The sequence below is a fragment of the Salmo salar genome, chromosome 04 (assembly GCF_965601325.2).
Source record: "Salmo salar chromosome 04, fSalSal1, whole genome shotgun sequence".
In the NCBI taxonomy this organism is placed as follows: Eukaryota; Metazoa; Chordata; class Actinopteri; order Salmoniformes; family Salmonidae; genus Salmo; species Salmo salar.
In genome coordinates this window covers 64520416-64537459 of record NC_138294.1, presented here as the reverse complement: position 1 = coordinate 64537459, position 17044 = coordinate 64520416, and the positions used below count along the sequence as shown (strand labels likewise).

General features: G+C 42.1%; 1 protein-coding gene across 1 annotated transcript in view; it reads right to left on the bottom strand.

The window, feature by feature from the left end:
• LOC106603485 (G protein-coupled receptor kinase 6) overlaps positions 1-17044 on the bottom strand; it is a 43244-nt gene that overhangs the window by 11345 nt on the left and 14855 nt on the right. The window contains exons 3-8 of the mRNA XM_014197245.3: positions 10894-11006; positions 9244-9321; positions 8917-9017; positions 8190-8282; positions 3812-3875; positions 3221-3361 (exon numbers count right to left, since the gene is read on the bottom strand). Coding sequence (XP_014052720.1) covers positions 3221-3361; positions 3812-3875; positions 8190-8282; positions 8917-9017; positions 9244-9321; positions 10894-11006 — 590 coding nt within the window. The remainder of the gene's footprint in view (positions 1-3220; positions 3362-3811; positions 3876-8189; positions 8283-8916; positions 9018-9243; positions 9322-10893; positions 11007-17044) is intronic.

The following is a 17044-nucleotide window of genomic DNA, read 5'->3' as shown; positions in this document are numbered from 1 at the left end:
TGCCGAACGGGTTAAGGTCAAACAACTTTTTTGTTTACTGTTTAGATTAAATCGAGCGCTCTCAAACTTCCCATCATTCTGATTACGGTAGTCATTTTTTCACCCTCATCATGGCAAAGACACGGAGAAATGCATATGATGCAGCTTTCAAGTTGAAGGTGATTGATCTGGCTGTTGGAAAAGGAAATAGAGCTGCTGCACGGGAGCTTGGTCTTAATGAGTCGATGATAAGACGTTGGAAACAGCAGCGTAAGGAATTGAATCAGTGCAAAAAGACAACTACAGCTTACTGCAAATTTTTTTATTTTTTGTTACAAGCCATGTTTTGTTAAAGCCTATTTATTTTTGTTACAAGCCGTGTTTCGTTAAAGCCTATTTATTTTTGTTACAAGCCGTGTTTCGTGAAAGCCTATTTATTTTTGTTACAAGCCGTGTTTCGTTAAAGCCTATTTATTTTTGTTACAAGCCGTGTTTCGTTAAAGCCTGTGTAAAGTTAATTTGTTTCAATGTACCGGTAGGCACCTGCGGCTTATAGACATGTGCGGCTTATTTATGTTCAAAATAATATTTTTTTTTAAATTCAGTGGGTGCGGCTTATATTCAGGTGCGCTTAATAGTCCGGAAATTACGGTACTTCTAATATACACAATTAACAAAGCTATGAGGTAGGAGAAGGAGAGTAGCATTTGTGGGAAACAGAATTAACATTTAGCCACTTTTGGCTAGCACATTGGACCATTTATTTGGACAAATAAAATACGCCGAAATTATGTGTGGGGTCACTTGAAATGAAAACAAACCCAACTGAATCAAACACTGATGTTATCTTTGAATTAATAGTGTTATTCTTCTTCTTATTATTATTCTGATCTGATCTGAGTTATTAGACAGTAGTCTGGAAGAGCCATCTAGACTCAAATGGTCAACATTTTTAATGTTGCGGTCAAAAGCTGAGTTGGGTCAACAGTTTAGTTGTGGTCGACAGTTGAATTGACTGAGTTCAGTCAACTTGACATCTATATAAGGAAAAATGAGTAAGTGGTGCATCATATATGAATGTAGTTCATATATACATTACAATACAAAACATTAAGAACACCTGCTCTTTCCAAGACAGACTGACCAGGTGAATCCAGGGAAAAACTATGATCCCTTATTGATGTCACTTGCTAAATCTACTACAATCAGTGTAGATGGGAAGAGACAGGTTAAAGAAAGATTTTTTAGCCTTGAGACAATTGAGACATTGATTGTGTGTGTGCCATCCAGAGGATGACTGGGCAAGGCAAAATATTTGAAGTGCCTTTGAACAGGGTATGGTAGCAACTCAATATTAGGAAGGTGTTCTTAATGTTTTGTACATACAGTACCAGTCAAAAGTTTGGACACACCTACTCATTCAAGGGTTGCTACTTTGAAGAATCTTAAATATCAAATATATTTTTATTTGTTTAACACTTTTTTGGTTACTTCATGAATCCATATGCATTATTTCATAGTTTTGACGTCTTCACTATTATTCTACAATGTAGAAAATTGTAAAAATAAAGAAAAACCCTTGATTGAGTAGGTGTGTCCAAACTTTTGACTGGTACAGTATACATACAGCTGAAGTCAGAAGTTTACATACACCTTAGCCAAATACATTTAAATACATTTTTTCACAATTCCTGACATTTAATCCTAGTAAATATTCCCTGTCTGAGGTCAGTTAGGATCACCACTTTATGTTAAGAATGTGAAATGTCAGAATAATAGTAGAGAGAATGATTTATTTCAGCTTTTATTTCTTTCATCACATTTCCAGTGGGTCAGAAGTTTACATACACTCAATTAGTATTTGGTAGCATTGCCTTTAAATTGTTTAACTTGAGTCAAACATTTTGGGTAGCCTTCCATAAGCTTCCCACAATAAGTTGGGTGAATTTTGGCACATTCCTCCTGACAGAGCTGGTGTAACTGAATCAGGTTTGTAGGCCTCCTTGCTCGCACACACTTTTTCAGTTCTGCCCACAAATTTTCTATAGGATTCAGGTCAGGGCTTTGTGATGGCCACTCCAATACCTTGACTTTGTTGTCCTTAAGCCATTTTGCCACAACTTTGGAAGTATGCTTGGGGTCATTGTCCATTTGGAAGACCCATTTGCGACCAAGCTTTAACTTCCTGACTGATGTCTTGAGATGTGGATTCAATATATCCACATCATTTTCTTGCCTCATGATGCCATCTATTTTGTGAAGTGCACCAGTCCATCCTGCAGCAAAGCACCCCCACAACATGATGTTGCCACCCCCGTACTTCATGGTTGGGATGGTGTTCTTCGATGGTGTTCCTCTTGCAAGCCTCCCCCTTTTTCCTCCAAACATAACAATGGTCATTATGGCCAAACAGTTCTATTTTTGTTTCATCAGACCAGAGGACATTTCCCCAAAAAGTACGATCTTTGTCTCCGTGTGGAGTTGCAAACTGTAGTCTGGCTTTTTTTATGGCGGTTTTGGAGCAGTGGCTTCTTCCTTGCTGAGCGGTCTTTCAGGTTATGTCGATTTGCACTTTTCGCACCAAAGTACGTTTAGCTCTATGAGACAGAACGCGTCTCCTTCCTGAACGGTATGACGGCTGCGTGGTCCCATGGTGTTTATACTTGCGTACTATTGTTTGTACAGATGAACGTGGTACCTTCAGGCGTTTGGAAATTGCTCCCAAGGATGAACCAGACTTGTGGAGGTCTACAACTTTTTTTCTGAGGTCTTGGCTGATTTCTTTTCATTTTCCTATGATGCCAAGCAAAGAGGCACTGAGTTTGAAGGTAGGCCTGGAAATACATCCACAGCTACACCTCCAATTGACTCAAATGATGTCAATTAGCCTATCAGAAGCATCTAAAGCCATGACTTCATTTTCTGGAATTTTCCAAGCTGTTTAAAGGCACAGTCAACTTAGTAAACTTCTGACCCACTGGAATTGTGATACAGTGAATTATAAGTGAAATAATATGTCTGTAAACAATTGTTGGAAAAAATTGTTTGTGTCATGCACAAAGTAGATGTCCTAACCAACTTGCCAAAACTATAGTTTGTTAACAATAAATTTTTGGAGTGGTTGAAAAACAAGTTTTAATGACTGCAACCTAAGTGTATGTAAACTTCCGACTTCAACTGTACATATATTATACATAATGTGACACATAGTAGGAGGTAAGTGAGTAGCTCATATACTTACTACAAACCTACTGTTGACTTTCTCTAGAATCTGCTTCTCATTCAAGGCCATGGACTCTCCTTTCCTCTTCTTGATCCTCTTCTTCTCCAACTTCTTACATGCGTACATCTTCCCTGTGGCACGCACCTGGCACGCACACACCTGACATGAAGAGTGGATGAAAGAGAGAGAGAGACAGAGAGAGAGGGAGAAGATAAATAGAGAAGGCAAGTTAACTGCAAATTGTAGGTTTTTCATAGTTGAACACCACAATGTCTACTCTCGCCCAGTAAATACACTGTAATGGAGGCATGACCATGACTCAGGCCATTCACATGAGGAGAGCCCAAGAGGACACCAGTTAATGGTACTTGTATCCCAAAAACACACAAAGACACAGTTGATAATTACGTTATGGGCCCATCAAATCACATCCACACTGAGATCTTTGTTGGTCCTAGTTGATCATTTATAAATTCATCCCTTTGAGGGTCTGATGATGAAGATTATAAGAGACCACTATCTTTATTTCTTATTATCCACTTGTAAAATATAATTCTAAATGAAAGGAAGCTTTAGTTAAGGAGACATAGAGACAGAGACAGACCTTACCTCACCAAAGCCTCCCTTCCCTAATACCCTGTACTGTCGGAATGTGTTCTTAGTGACTGGTTGCCTGTGAGAACACAGAAAAAGGGTCAACACAATACAAAACAACAACGTTTTTGTCCCTTGTGGGAAAATGTGCTCAACTTTATCGACATACATTGACTGTACAGCAGCAATGCATCTGAACATACACGACTTTGTAAGTCATTTTTACAAAATGTTTGCTTTAAAAACACTATTCTGTCAAAGGACAGCAATAGGGGGAATAAAACCCTCTTGTTTAATACGTTCTTTCTTATCTTGTAAATCGACTTGAGTTCGGCCCAACACCAAAGACCAGGTAGGACTACTTTCTTAAGGCATTTAACAAAGTGTTGGCATATTTACTGTGAGTCAAAGTTGCGTCCCAAATGGGACACTATTCCCTATATAGTGCACTTCGTTTGACTAGAGCCCTACGGGCCCTGGTCAAAAGTTGTGCACTATAAAAAGGGAATAGGGTGACATTTGGGATACACACCGTGATGAAAGAGTAAGGTAAAACTTATCTCTTTAGTCACACCGATGACTCTTATAGGAAGACCATTGCATAAGCCTTGCCTCTGCTAGGCTGGAGAGTGGAGACATGTTCTGTTTGCTAATGTATTAAATATAGAGACCAGGACTCATGTATTTACATAAATAAATCTGTTCCCCAAAGGACTCGTTTGCATCCCATGCATGATAGGCCTGCTGGGATAAAGGTCTTTAAATGACCCATATAGGACAAACATGAGGATGGATATGAACAAAACCAAAACTGGAATGCGCAATAATGACTGTATAAAATAAATAATTGAAATACTGAGCTATATTGTATGCTCAAAACAATTGGGAAGTTATGTTATTTTATAATAATACAAATTGCTCAGAAAAATAGATTGTTTAATGAGTAATCATTTTTTTTCTCAAAGGTAGGGTTAAAAATGATTGACACCCATAAAGATTCTTATAAATAAAGTAGTCAAAAGTTTAGTATTTCTTCCCATATTCCAAGCACGCAATAACTACATAAAGGTTGCGACTCTACAATCTTGCTGAATGCATTTGCAGTTTGTTTTGGTTGTGTTTCTGATTATTTTGTGCCCCATAGAAATGAATGGTAAATAACGTAGTGTCATTTTAGAGTCACTTTTATTGTAAATAAGAATAGAATATGTTTCTCAACACTTCTACATTAATGTGGACACTACCATGATTACGGATATCATGATCAAAGATCATAGCCCCAAGACATACTAACCTCCCGGTTATTGGTAAGCATTGGCGTCAACATGGGCCAGCATCCCTATGGAACGCTTTTGACACCTTGCAGAGTCCATGCCCCAACAAATGTCTTAATGTTTTGTACACTAAGCAGAGTGAGCAAAGACACAGCCCCACTAAGTTGTAGAGGGTACAGTGCCTTCGGAAAGTATTCAGACCCCTTGGATTTTTCCACACTTTGTTACGTTACAGCCTTATTCTAAAATTGATTAAATATTGTTTTCTCAGCAAATCAAATAAAATGTTATTTGTCACATACCCCGAATACAACCTTACAGTGAAATGCTTACTTACAAGCCCTTAACCAACAATGCTGTTTTAAGAAAAATAAGTGTTAAGAAAGTATTTACAAAAATAAACAGAAGTAAACATTTTTTTAATAAAAATAATAATTAAAGAGCAACAATAATGCTAATAATCTGGGCAGCCATTTCATTAGCCGTTCTGGAGTCTTATGGCTTGGGGGTAGAAGCTGTTAAGAAGCCTTTTGGACCTCAACTTGGCGCTCCGGTACTGCTTGCCGTGCGGTAGCAGAGAGAACAGTCTATTACTAGGGTGGCTGGAGTTTTTGGCAATTTGTTGGGCCTTCCTCTGACACCACCTGATATAGAGGTCCTGGATGGCAGGAAGCTTGACCCCAGTGATGTACTGGGCCGTACACACTACCCTCTGTAGTGCCTTGCGGTCGGAGGCCGAGCAGTTGCCATATCAGGCGGTGATGCAACCAGTCAGGATGCTCTCGACGAATAGGCATTGTTGTGCCCTCTTCACAACTGTCTTGGTGTGTTTGGACCATAATAATTAATTGGTGACGTGGACACCAAGGAACTTGAAGCTCTCAACCTGCTCCACTACAGCCCCGTCGATGAGAATGGGGGCGTGCTCGGCCCTCCTTTTCCTGTAGTCCACGATCATCTCCTTCGTCTTGATCACATTGAGGGAGAGGTTGTTATCCTGGCACCACACTGCCAAGTCTCTGACCTCCTCCCTATAGCCTGTCTCATCGTTGCCGTGATCAGGCCTACCACTGTTGTGTTTTCAGCACAGGGATAATGGTGTTGATGTGAGCCATGACCAGCCTTTCAAAGCATTTCATGGCTACAGATGTGAGTGCTACAGGTCAGGAGTCATTTAGGCAGATTACCTTGGTGTTCTTGGGCACAGGGACTATGATGGTCAGCTTGAAACATGCTGGTTTTACAGACTCGGTCAGGGACAGGTTGAAAATGTCAGTGAAGACACTTGCCAGTTGGTCACAGTCGTCTGGAACATGTTCCAGTCTGTGCAAGCAAAACAGTTCTGTAGTTTAGAATCTGCATCATCTGACCACTTCCGTATTGAGCGGAATCTACACACAATACCCCATAATGACAAAGCGAAAACAGGTTTTTAGAAATGTTTGCAAATGCATAAAAAAACAAAAACAGAAATAGCTTATTTACATAAGTATTCAGACCCTTTGCTATGAGACTCGAAATTGAGCTCAGGTGCATCCTGTTTCCATTGATCATCCTTGAGATATTTCTACAACTTGATTGGAGTCCACCTGTGGTAAATTCAATTGATTGGGCATGATTTGCAGAGGCACACACCTGTCTATATAAGGTCCCACAGTTGACAGTGCATGCCAGAGCAAAAACCAAGCCATGAGATCGAAGGAATTGTCTGTAGAGCTCCGAGACAGGAATTTGTCGAGGCACAGATCTGAGGAAGGGTACCAAAACATTTCTGCAGCATTGAAGGTCCCCAAGACACAGTGGCCTCAATCATTCTGAAATGGAAGAAGTTTGGAACCACCAAGACTCTTCCTAGAGCTGGCCGCATGGGCAAACTGAGCAATCGGGAGAGAAGGGCATTGGTCAGGGAGGTGACCAAGAACCCGATGGTCACTCTGACAGAGCTATAGAGTTCCTCTGTGGAGATGGGAGATTCTTCCAGAATAATAACCATCTCCGCAGCACTCCACCAATCAGGCCTTTATGGTAGAGTGGCCAGATGGAAGCCACTCCTCAGAAAGGCACATGACAGCCCGCTTGGAGTTCTCTAAGACTCTCAGACCATGAGAAACAGATTCTCTGGTCTGATGAAACCAAGACTGAACTCTTTGATCTGAATGCCAAGCATCACATCTGAAGGAAACCTGGCACCATCCCTACGGTGAAGCATGGTGGTGGAATCATCATGCTGTGGGAATGCTTTTCAGTGGCAGGGACTGGGAGACTAGTCAGGATCGAGGGAAAGATGAATGGAGCAAAGTACAGAGAGATCCTTGATGAAAACCTGCTCCAGAGTGCTCAGGACCTCAGACTGCGGCGAAGGTTCACCTTCCAACAGGACAACGACCCTAAGCACACAGCCAAGACAACACAGGAGTGGCTTCGGAACAAGTCACTGAATGTCCTTGAGTGGCCCAGCCAGAGCTCGGACTTGCACCTGATTGAACATCTCTGGAGAGACCTGAAAATAGCTGTGCAGAAACGCTCCCCATCTAACCTGAAATAGCTTGAGAGGATCTGCAGAGAAGAATGGGAGAAACTCCCCAAATACAGGTGTGCCAAGCTTGTAGCGTCATACCCAAGAAGACTCAATGCTATAATCACTGCCAAAGGTGCTTCAACAAAGTACTGAGTAAAGGGTCTGAATACTTATGTAAATGTGATATTTCTGTTTTTATTTTTTTATAAATTAGAAAAACTTTCTACAAACCTGATTTTGTTTTGTCATTTTGGGGTATTGTGTGTAGATTGATGAGGGAAAAAAACAATTTAGTACATTTTAGAATAAGACTAACATAACAAAATGTGGAAAAAGTCAAGGGTTCTGACTACTTTCTGAAGGCACTGTATATGGAGGCGGTGTGAAGTAAGAGTAACATTTAATCACTCGCGCTGTGTAGGGGTTTTATCAGGCTTATAAATCTGTCTGTCTGTCTGTCTGTCTGTCTGTCTGTCTGTCTGTCTGTCTGTCTGTCTGTCTGTCTGTCTGTCTGTCTGTCTGTCTGTCTGTCTGTCTGTCTGTCTGTCTGTCTGTCTGTCTGTCTGTCTGTCTGTCTGTCTGTCTGTCTGTCTGTCTGTACCTCTCCAGCCACTTCCACTGCAGGAATCGGTTATAGTACATGCTGTCGATGTAGTCTGCGAAGGGAGCCACACTCAGGTAGTCATGGATCAGTCTAAAACAGAGGACAGAGAGACAGAAGGCAGTCAGAACACAGACAGCCCACTAACTGGGCCTTAGGTCCCTCCTTAAGGCCCAGAGTTCTTCCTGGTCAGGTCACATGGTCAAGAAGACCCCCATGCCCTACACATATATCATGCTGCTACGCCATGGGCCCATCTCTCTGACTACTATACCCCAAACATCAGTTCACATCTAAACATTCATTAACCACAACCAGAGGCAGCAATGACACAAAGGGTATGTTCAGGGTCGTAGTGTTGTTGGAACAGTTGTGAGAATGTTCAAAAATAGAAACAATGCTGAATGGAATGGCGGGTGATTGAAGTGGCTAAGGGTGATTAATTAGAACAATATTCATCAGAAGCCACATACCCTCAACATGCTATTGACACGCCCAGTGTGGACAACTGTTCAGAGGATGTTGCACAATGCAGTAGACAGTTCATAGGAAAACTCACTGAAAATTACCCTTTATTCTTAACTGACTTCCTTTGTTGAATAATGGTGAAATGATCTTCAAATATCTACCTTTTCTGATCTTGAATACATCCCTTATGCTGAGTAAGTACTGTATGTTAGTGTATTCTCTGTGACTGTGTTTCTTCTGTGTTGAGAGACAGACTCACCTGGTGCACTCATTGAAGAGTTCTTTACAGGGCTCCTGCTCCAGCCTCTCTGTAAACTGACACACCATGTCCTCCCCCAACTCAGGAATGTGATCCTCTGACTACAGGGCGATGGAACACAATACAACGTGAATTACGGATATATGACATCATAGGCCCAGATTAAGCCCACTCCTGGATTAAAAAGCATGCTCGATGGAGTATCTCAATTGAAAGTGATTTTTAGTCCAGGAATAGGTTGTCTGGGTCTGGGAAACCACACATCAACATTATTGAATATTTGACATCAAATCACTCATTGCCTGAGAATAGGTTATTCTACTGTACCTTTGGGCTGAAGTACTTGTCTAGGAGCTCCTGAGCACACTCCCTCCTCTTCTCATCTGGACTGACCTCATACTCTGCCTGGTGGGGGGAAGAAACAGTAACATACATTATTCAAACAGATGCACAAGCACACACCTGTACAGTGACATCTGCTCCAATAGGTCAGTTCTACCTTTTCCACTATAGCTAGTAGCCTACAACCACAGTACTTTCTGTACAACCTCTAATGGTACTAGAACCACGTTACCAAATCACTGTAGTAGGCATGAAATAGGAGAAACCGGCATGAAATAGGAAAATACTTTTTGAATCCATTGTTTATTTCATCATAAAATGTTTTCGTTTCATGCCTACTGAACACGACCCAGCCTACTGTAAGTACCTCCCTAGTACACTACAGCACAGTTCTACAGAGTAACTCACCTGGGTCCCACTCCTAACCACCATTTTGATTCATAGTTCTCTCTGGGTTGTTGATTCCTAAATCCCACCAAGTACAACAACATCAGGCCCTTGTGTCATGCCATCCTCCACCCTCCATCCAGCAGCATGATTTACAGTACGCTAAGAGCCTCACTCTAAAGTGTGTCCGCTGGACTCGCAGCACAACTTGTCCATAATGGTTAGTGACAGTTCAGACGGTTCAAATCTCATTTGCTCTCTCTCATGTAGCCCAGGCTCTGTGAGAGGCAGGAAGGAGACAGTTCCGTAAAAGGACGTGCTCACTACTTATGAAGTCGGAGAAGACTGTCTGCTATCTCTTATTTCACAGTCAGCCATCTATTCATCATTCTACTTCCATTGACTATTGTCGCTGTGCTAGTAGCATCCTCCTATTAAGCTTTTTTCTACTTGTAGGCTTTTGCATTTGTTAATAAACCAGAGAGGATCTAGCTACAACAACACTCCTCAGATCAACATACACGTGTGGCAGTTATGTGTTAGAGGGAAGGAGGTAAAGCGGATAGGTCATGACTGAGTGTGTGACTGCGTGCATGCAGGAGTGAGTGTGGTGTATGTGTGTATATGTGTGCTCCAGAACAGTATATTAGAAGAATGCCACGGGGGTCAGCCAGGGTGGAGATAGGAAGTTCAGGTTTATCATAGAGCCATTAGGAGGGGGCTCTGAACAACAAACACCCTGGTAGGCTACCCCGCTCCCCCTCACCCTCCAACACTGCCCCCCCCCCCCCCCCGGGACTGGGTGGGAAGAACACCACAAATGTGACCTAAACATTCTTCCACAAGAGCGTAGCGCGGGGCACATTCACTGAGAAAGAAGAGGAGGGGGGAGGGGCAGCGGAGGGTGGTATAATGACTTTGCTCCCAGAAGTCACAAGTTCCTGTATTCCATTAGCTACTAACCTCCCCTCCGACCCTTCCCTCCCCTCCCCTACTATCCTACTACCCTACCCTACCCTTCCCTTCCCTCCCCTCCTATCCTTCTACCCTTCCCTCCCCTACTATCCTCCTACCCTACCCTTCCCTTCCCTCCTATCCTTCTACCCTTCCCTCCCCTCCTATCCTTCCCTCCTACACTTTCCCCTAATACTTGAGAACTTGAGATACATCTAGATAAGCTAATTCAAAGTCCTTCTGAAGATGTGCATCTCGAGGAAAAACAAACAAGCATTTGTCTGTCTTTCTTACCACAGCGTCCAGAAATTTGACACAACGTCTCAGCTCAGCCCGGGTTTCACAGAACTGCCGAAAGAGCGTGCGTCCGATTGGCTGCCGCTCACAAAGGCTGATGTAGTCTTTCTCTGTGGAAGAACACAAGACAAGACAGAGAGGGAGTCAATGAGGGCCTCTCTCAGGGTAGAATGAAAACACTCAAGCACAAAAACACACATTAGAAGTCGGGCTGATGTATACAAATATATACTGTGCATAATACACGTGCTCACGCCTACTCAAATTCATTTGTGCACTTAAACACATTGTATACACACACACACACACACACACACACACACACACACACACACACACACACACACACACACACACACACACACACACACACACACACACACACACACACACACACACACACACACACAGTGCATATTAGAAAATGTATGAGTACTATGGTATCAAACTATTCCCACAAACCTCTGCCTAACCACTGTAGGTGGAGAAATGGTAATGAATGAGGCCTAAACACACCCAACACACACAGAACAATCTCATCTTCAACTACTTAAACTAAACAGAAATGGTCCATCATCTCCTCACACGTGTAAACAGTAATATATAGAGGTATTCTACATGTATGCATGTATCCAAGTTATTAGGCCCCATTTCCTCTTTACCATATGTGTGTGTCTATGTGTGTGTGTGTGTGTGTGTGTGTGTGTGTGTGTGTGTGTGTGTGTGTGTGTGTGTGTGTGTGTGTGTGTGTCTGTGTGTGTGTGTGTGTGTGTGTGTGTGTGTGTGTGTGTGTGTGTGTGTGTGTGTGTGTGTGTGTGTGTGTCTGTGTGTGTCTATGTGTGTGTGTGTGTCTGGTGAATAACAAATTGCCAGAGGGAAACGGCGATTTGCATCTGTGGCTCAGGTAGACACAAAGGATATCCAGGAGGCTGTATGATGGATCCAGGAGGACGTGTGCAGGTGGCCGTTATTGATAGCAACCGTGACTAAATACATTGAGAGCTACTCCAAGGTCGTCTCGGTAACCAGAGAGCAGCTGTAGACACATACCAGCACACGTGCACACCGCTATAGCTAGCTGTTCATAAAGACGACGGCAGAGAATGTTCCTTTTCCATTCTCTGAATACGCAAAAGGAGAACATCCTTTGGTATTTTTCAGGAGCATACATTGTTTTGTAAGTGTTAGGCCTATATGTGCCGTAAGTTACCTTACATGCTCTCTACTCAAACACAAAAGCTCTACTGTGCCTTAATGAAATTCATTTAAGTTTATTTATAACTTAATTCATTTAGTTTTGTTAGAAGTTAATTCTGTTATGAGATAATACAGTTGAGATGTCCAGTGATGCACCCTAAGGTTTAAATCATGTTGTAGACAAATTTAGCAACACACTTTTCTTATTTGGGTCTACAATGTCTTATTTGTCATCGATCAAATTACAGATTTGCCCTTTAATGTCACTACAACAATAGAACTACCCATGTCTTTCCACTAAATCATTTTGATACATGCTCATGAGCTGTCGGTTACTGTGTATCTGTTGTGTATCTATAGGGCCTTATGTGCTCTGTCAGTGTATGTGGTCTCTGATTGGGTTCTGCAATGGAACGGTGAGGAGGACAAAACAAGATTTGACCCCCTAATGGCTGTTTCATAGAGATAATCGCATTAGCCACAATGCAATTTCTTTCAGTCCTTGACAGAGGCTCTATTGACAGTAAGATAGTTGGAAGAGATCATGCAGATCCCCCTCTGAGCCCTGGCCTTTCTCACATCTATTGTTGCTTTCAATGGATGGATGGTTTTTGGCCCTGTTACAAGACCACCTGACTCGACCAAAATGTGAGTCAGAAGATAGAGAGGAGAATTGAAGTCAGACAATAAATTCATCACTGCATTTGATGTCATTTAATAAATTCAACGACTATAAACTTGATTCCACAGGCTTCATGTTTACATCAATGATGGGCTTTTAAAAACCGTGTAGTTCCAATTGTGAAAATCATCCCACAAGATCACAGCCATTAAAACAGTAAGCTATTTGGATTCTGCGACATATTGCATTGGGGCTGATAGCCTGATACTGCACTCTGCCTTGTTCCATCTCTCTCTGCTTGCTGCTCTGACTATCAATAGGGGCAATTCTCTGATAACAGAGTAAAATGTATGGAGAGAGGAGGGAGGCAGAGAGTGTGAGCGGCAGTGTGGTAAACCTGAAGCCAGTGCTCATTAACAGTTACAGAGAGTGCACAAAGCTTTATTGACTGCCGGATGATTGGTGGCTACTCCAGGCCACCCATGGAGACCAGAGGGTCCCTTATTAGGGCTGAAGCCTGGGAGGAGGAGGGGAGAGGAAGAGGAGCGGAAATGAGAAACATCATTTCAGTCAGTGTCTCTCGTGTCTCTCTGCCCCGTTGGGTGGTAAGTGGCGTTAGTTTCCTGGGAGAGTGGAAGGACACCAAAATAAACTGGAGGTGTGCATGTGTTTTCTCCTGAGGGCATCAGACTCTTTTTCTCTGTCAAGCCTCGCCGGTAAACATGGAAGTTAAGGGTTTCCTGAGCCCCTCTCTCGGTCTCTTTCTCGACACTCTGTGCAAACTGCATGCAGAAGAAAAGCTTTGAGTTGGTAATCGGCCGCCTGTCTGTGTTTATCCCGCACAATCTCAGGGGGAGGTGGCTCTCTCTCTGTCGCTGTGTATCAGACAGCATCTGGTGAGGGTAAACACCAGGGAACAATGAGAGAAATCCACATGTCATCCACTCAGGCCTGTAATTATGCCCTATGTGTCATGACCTCCGCTGAGGTCGGTCCCTCTCCTTGTTCGGGCGGTGCTTGGTGGTCGACGTCACCGGGCTTCTAGCCATCGTCGATCCACTTTTCATTTTCCATTTGTTTTGTCTGTGGGTTTTTCACACCTGGTTTCAATTCCCCCCATTGCCTGTTCATTATTTAACCCTCTGTTTCCCACATGTCATTGTGCGTGTTTGTTCTATGTTGATGGCTGTGTCTGACGGCTGGTATTTTGTTGCCGGGTTTTGTACTATGCACCAGTGTAATGTTCGTGGTACCGGTATATTTCACGCACCATTGTATTGTTTCTATACTGGTGGTTTTCGTGTATTAAATACCTTGTCCACGCATCTCAGCTCTCCTGCACCTGACTCATTTTCACCAGTTACCCAAAGCCTTGACACTATGCTGTACTGTATGTATCGTGCCTTCAGAAAGTATTCACACCCCTTGACTTTTTCCACATTTTGTTGTGTTACAGCCTGAATTTTAAATGGATTAAATTGAGATTTTGTGTTTCTGGCCTTCACACTATACCCCATAATGTCAAAGTGGATTTAAAAAAAAAAATTTAACCAATTTATTCTAAATGAAAAGCTGAAATGTCTTGAGTCAATAAGTATTCAACCCCTTTGTTATGGCAAGCCTAAATACGTTCAGGAGTAGAAATGTGCTTAACAAGTCACATAAGAAGCTGCATGGACTCACTCCGTGTGAAATAATAGTGTTTAACTGTACCCCACATATACAATTATCTGTAAGGTCCCTCAGTCGAGCAGTGAATTTCAAACAAAGATTCAACCACAAAGACCACAGAGGTTTTCCAATGCCTCGCATAGAAGGGCCCCTATTGGTATATAGGTAACATGTTTTCACTTTGTCATTATGGGATATTTGGGTGAGAAATGTTTTTATTTAATCCATCTTGAATTCAGGCTATAACAACAAAATGTGGAATAAGTCAAGGGGTATGAATACTTTCTGAGGGCACTGTATGTCTGCAAAGCAACAGTAAATACTACAGTATTCAGTGGTGTTTTTGCAGACTTTAGCTTGCAAAAACAACAGTGAATTATACAGTAAAGTCTGCAAAAACACTACAGTAAATACTATAGTATTTAACCATAGTATATCATAGTATTTTTTCATGTGGATAATCTCTACATTAAAATGGATACTTTGCGATTTTGGCAATGAATCTACTTTCCCAGAGTCAGATGAACTTGTGGATACCATTTTTACGTCTCTGCGTGCAGTTTGAAGGAAGTTGCTAACTAGCGTCAGCGCAATTGCTAATTAGCATTAGTGCAATGACTGGAAGTCTATGGTGACTGCTAGCAAGCTAAAAACAACCTCCAACTTCATACTAGATGCAGAGACATAAAAGTGGTATCCATGAGTTCATCTGACTCTGGGGAAGTAGATAAAGGGATTTAAGCGAAACCAAATATTCAGAAATATCCTAAATGCACCATAGAAGAACTTGCATGAAGTGCTGTTTTTACTTCCTGATTGAAGAAAGTTGAGCGTCAGCTGAAGTGCTGTACCACTGTACTCCAGTGGAGCACCAAGAGTGGAAGTGAACAATACACCACTACAGACTCAAGACTACTTCACCCGCATGTTTTCTACCACCACCATTCCCACAATTCAGCACAGCACGGCAAAACTGACAGCGATGAGATGTAGGCCTAGAAGCCAGCTTGGCCCCGTAGATCTAGCTGCTGTAGCTTGAAAGCACAGCAAAAAAATTAAAAATAATAATAATTGTTCATGGCCTCGGGGTGACAGTATATATTTTTTAAGATTTGGGAACAATCAATGTGTCTATTGTATGTATGGAAGGCCACAATAGGAGCTGGAGTCATAACCCAAAAGGCCCTTGGCCAGGAGCCTCAGCCTAGTGATATGCATCTCAACCTAATCTCCTGCCTTATGGAGATAAATCACAATAATGAGGAAATCATTTGATTTCCTTTAACCTTAATATTTTTTTTTCTTTCTTTGTTCACCACCACCTCCCAACCTACTGTTTGACCCTGACCAATGGAGGAAAGTAGCCTATTTTCATAAATTGGGCTCAAATCCATACAATTGTTCTACTCTTATGAACAAAATAGGTAAGAACTAGGAAGAGGAGCCACAATCCCACTGTTTGCCCCTAGTTTGACACAGTGAGATTTTGCAATGAGTCAATAGTGTCAACCTGGTGATGTAACAATGCCCCAAACTGGGTGTAGGCTAAATACTGTAACGACAGCCTTGAAAACAGCCATCTCATCCTAAAGTTTGGGCTTTGAGCTTCCACTTATATTTAATTGTGTTACTTTAATTTAGACTGCATTAGTTTCATACAAAACACAATCTCTTAGAACTGCTGCAGAACAAACACTCAAATATGCAACACTTTTTTTCTACCATCTACATATTGTAAGACATTTCAATTATCGTTAGTGAGATCTCACAGCAAAACTGTCTGCGTTCTGTGTCTACTTTGTGTTCAAAACCAGTGACCTATAAACATTTGCCACCATTTTCTTTTTGAACGGCAGAGTGAATTAAAACAAACATGCGAGTCAGCTTCCTCTTTCTGCCCAGGCCACAGCTTCCTCTGTGGTAAAATTGAAACACGGTTACATTATGTCTGCCTCTGCTTCATGGCTGAAGTCAATGATAAAATGCACTCAGCATTTACAGGTTAAACAGGATTCACTTCATAATTATCCATCTGAAAGAGCGATGGATGAGAGGGATTTATAAACCCTCTCTGTGCCGCTTTAGAGAAGCTGCCGACAATGCCTCTAAACTATCGGAAAAGAGAAAAACTAAAGTTACCACAGCAGCCTATCTTCATCATTCACGTGTTCCACAGGATACAATGCAAGCCCCATGATTACAAAATACTGTGCAATTAGCTGATCTGCGTTGGTGTGACTCCATGTTCAACAACTCCTGACTACCACCAGCAGCACCAGCCACAAATATAAGATTGTCAATCACCATAAACACAACGCCAATATACTGTATGTTTCTTTGTGCACAAAATAGCCAATAACTAATGTACTTCCTAACAAAATAATGGGATGATTGAATAATGACTCCTGATTAGATAATAGGATAACTGACGCATATTATACAGGCCTGCATTCCAACTGTACTAAATTATACATACAGTATGCTTCTTGTCTTGAGGGGATGAGGTGGGGATTTCCTCCACCATTGAAAGCACTGTATGGCCAAGTGCCATCAGACTACTTCATAACATAACACAGTCCGTCATCACCAACCCCAACTTGACTTCTGTCAGACCCAGTGTCTGGGCGGCAGGTAGCCTAGCGGTTAAGGGTCAAGCTG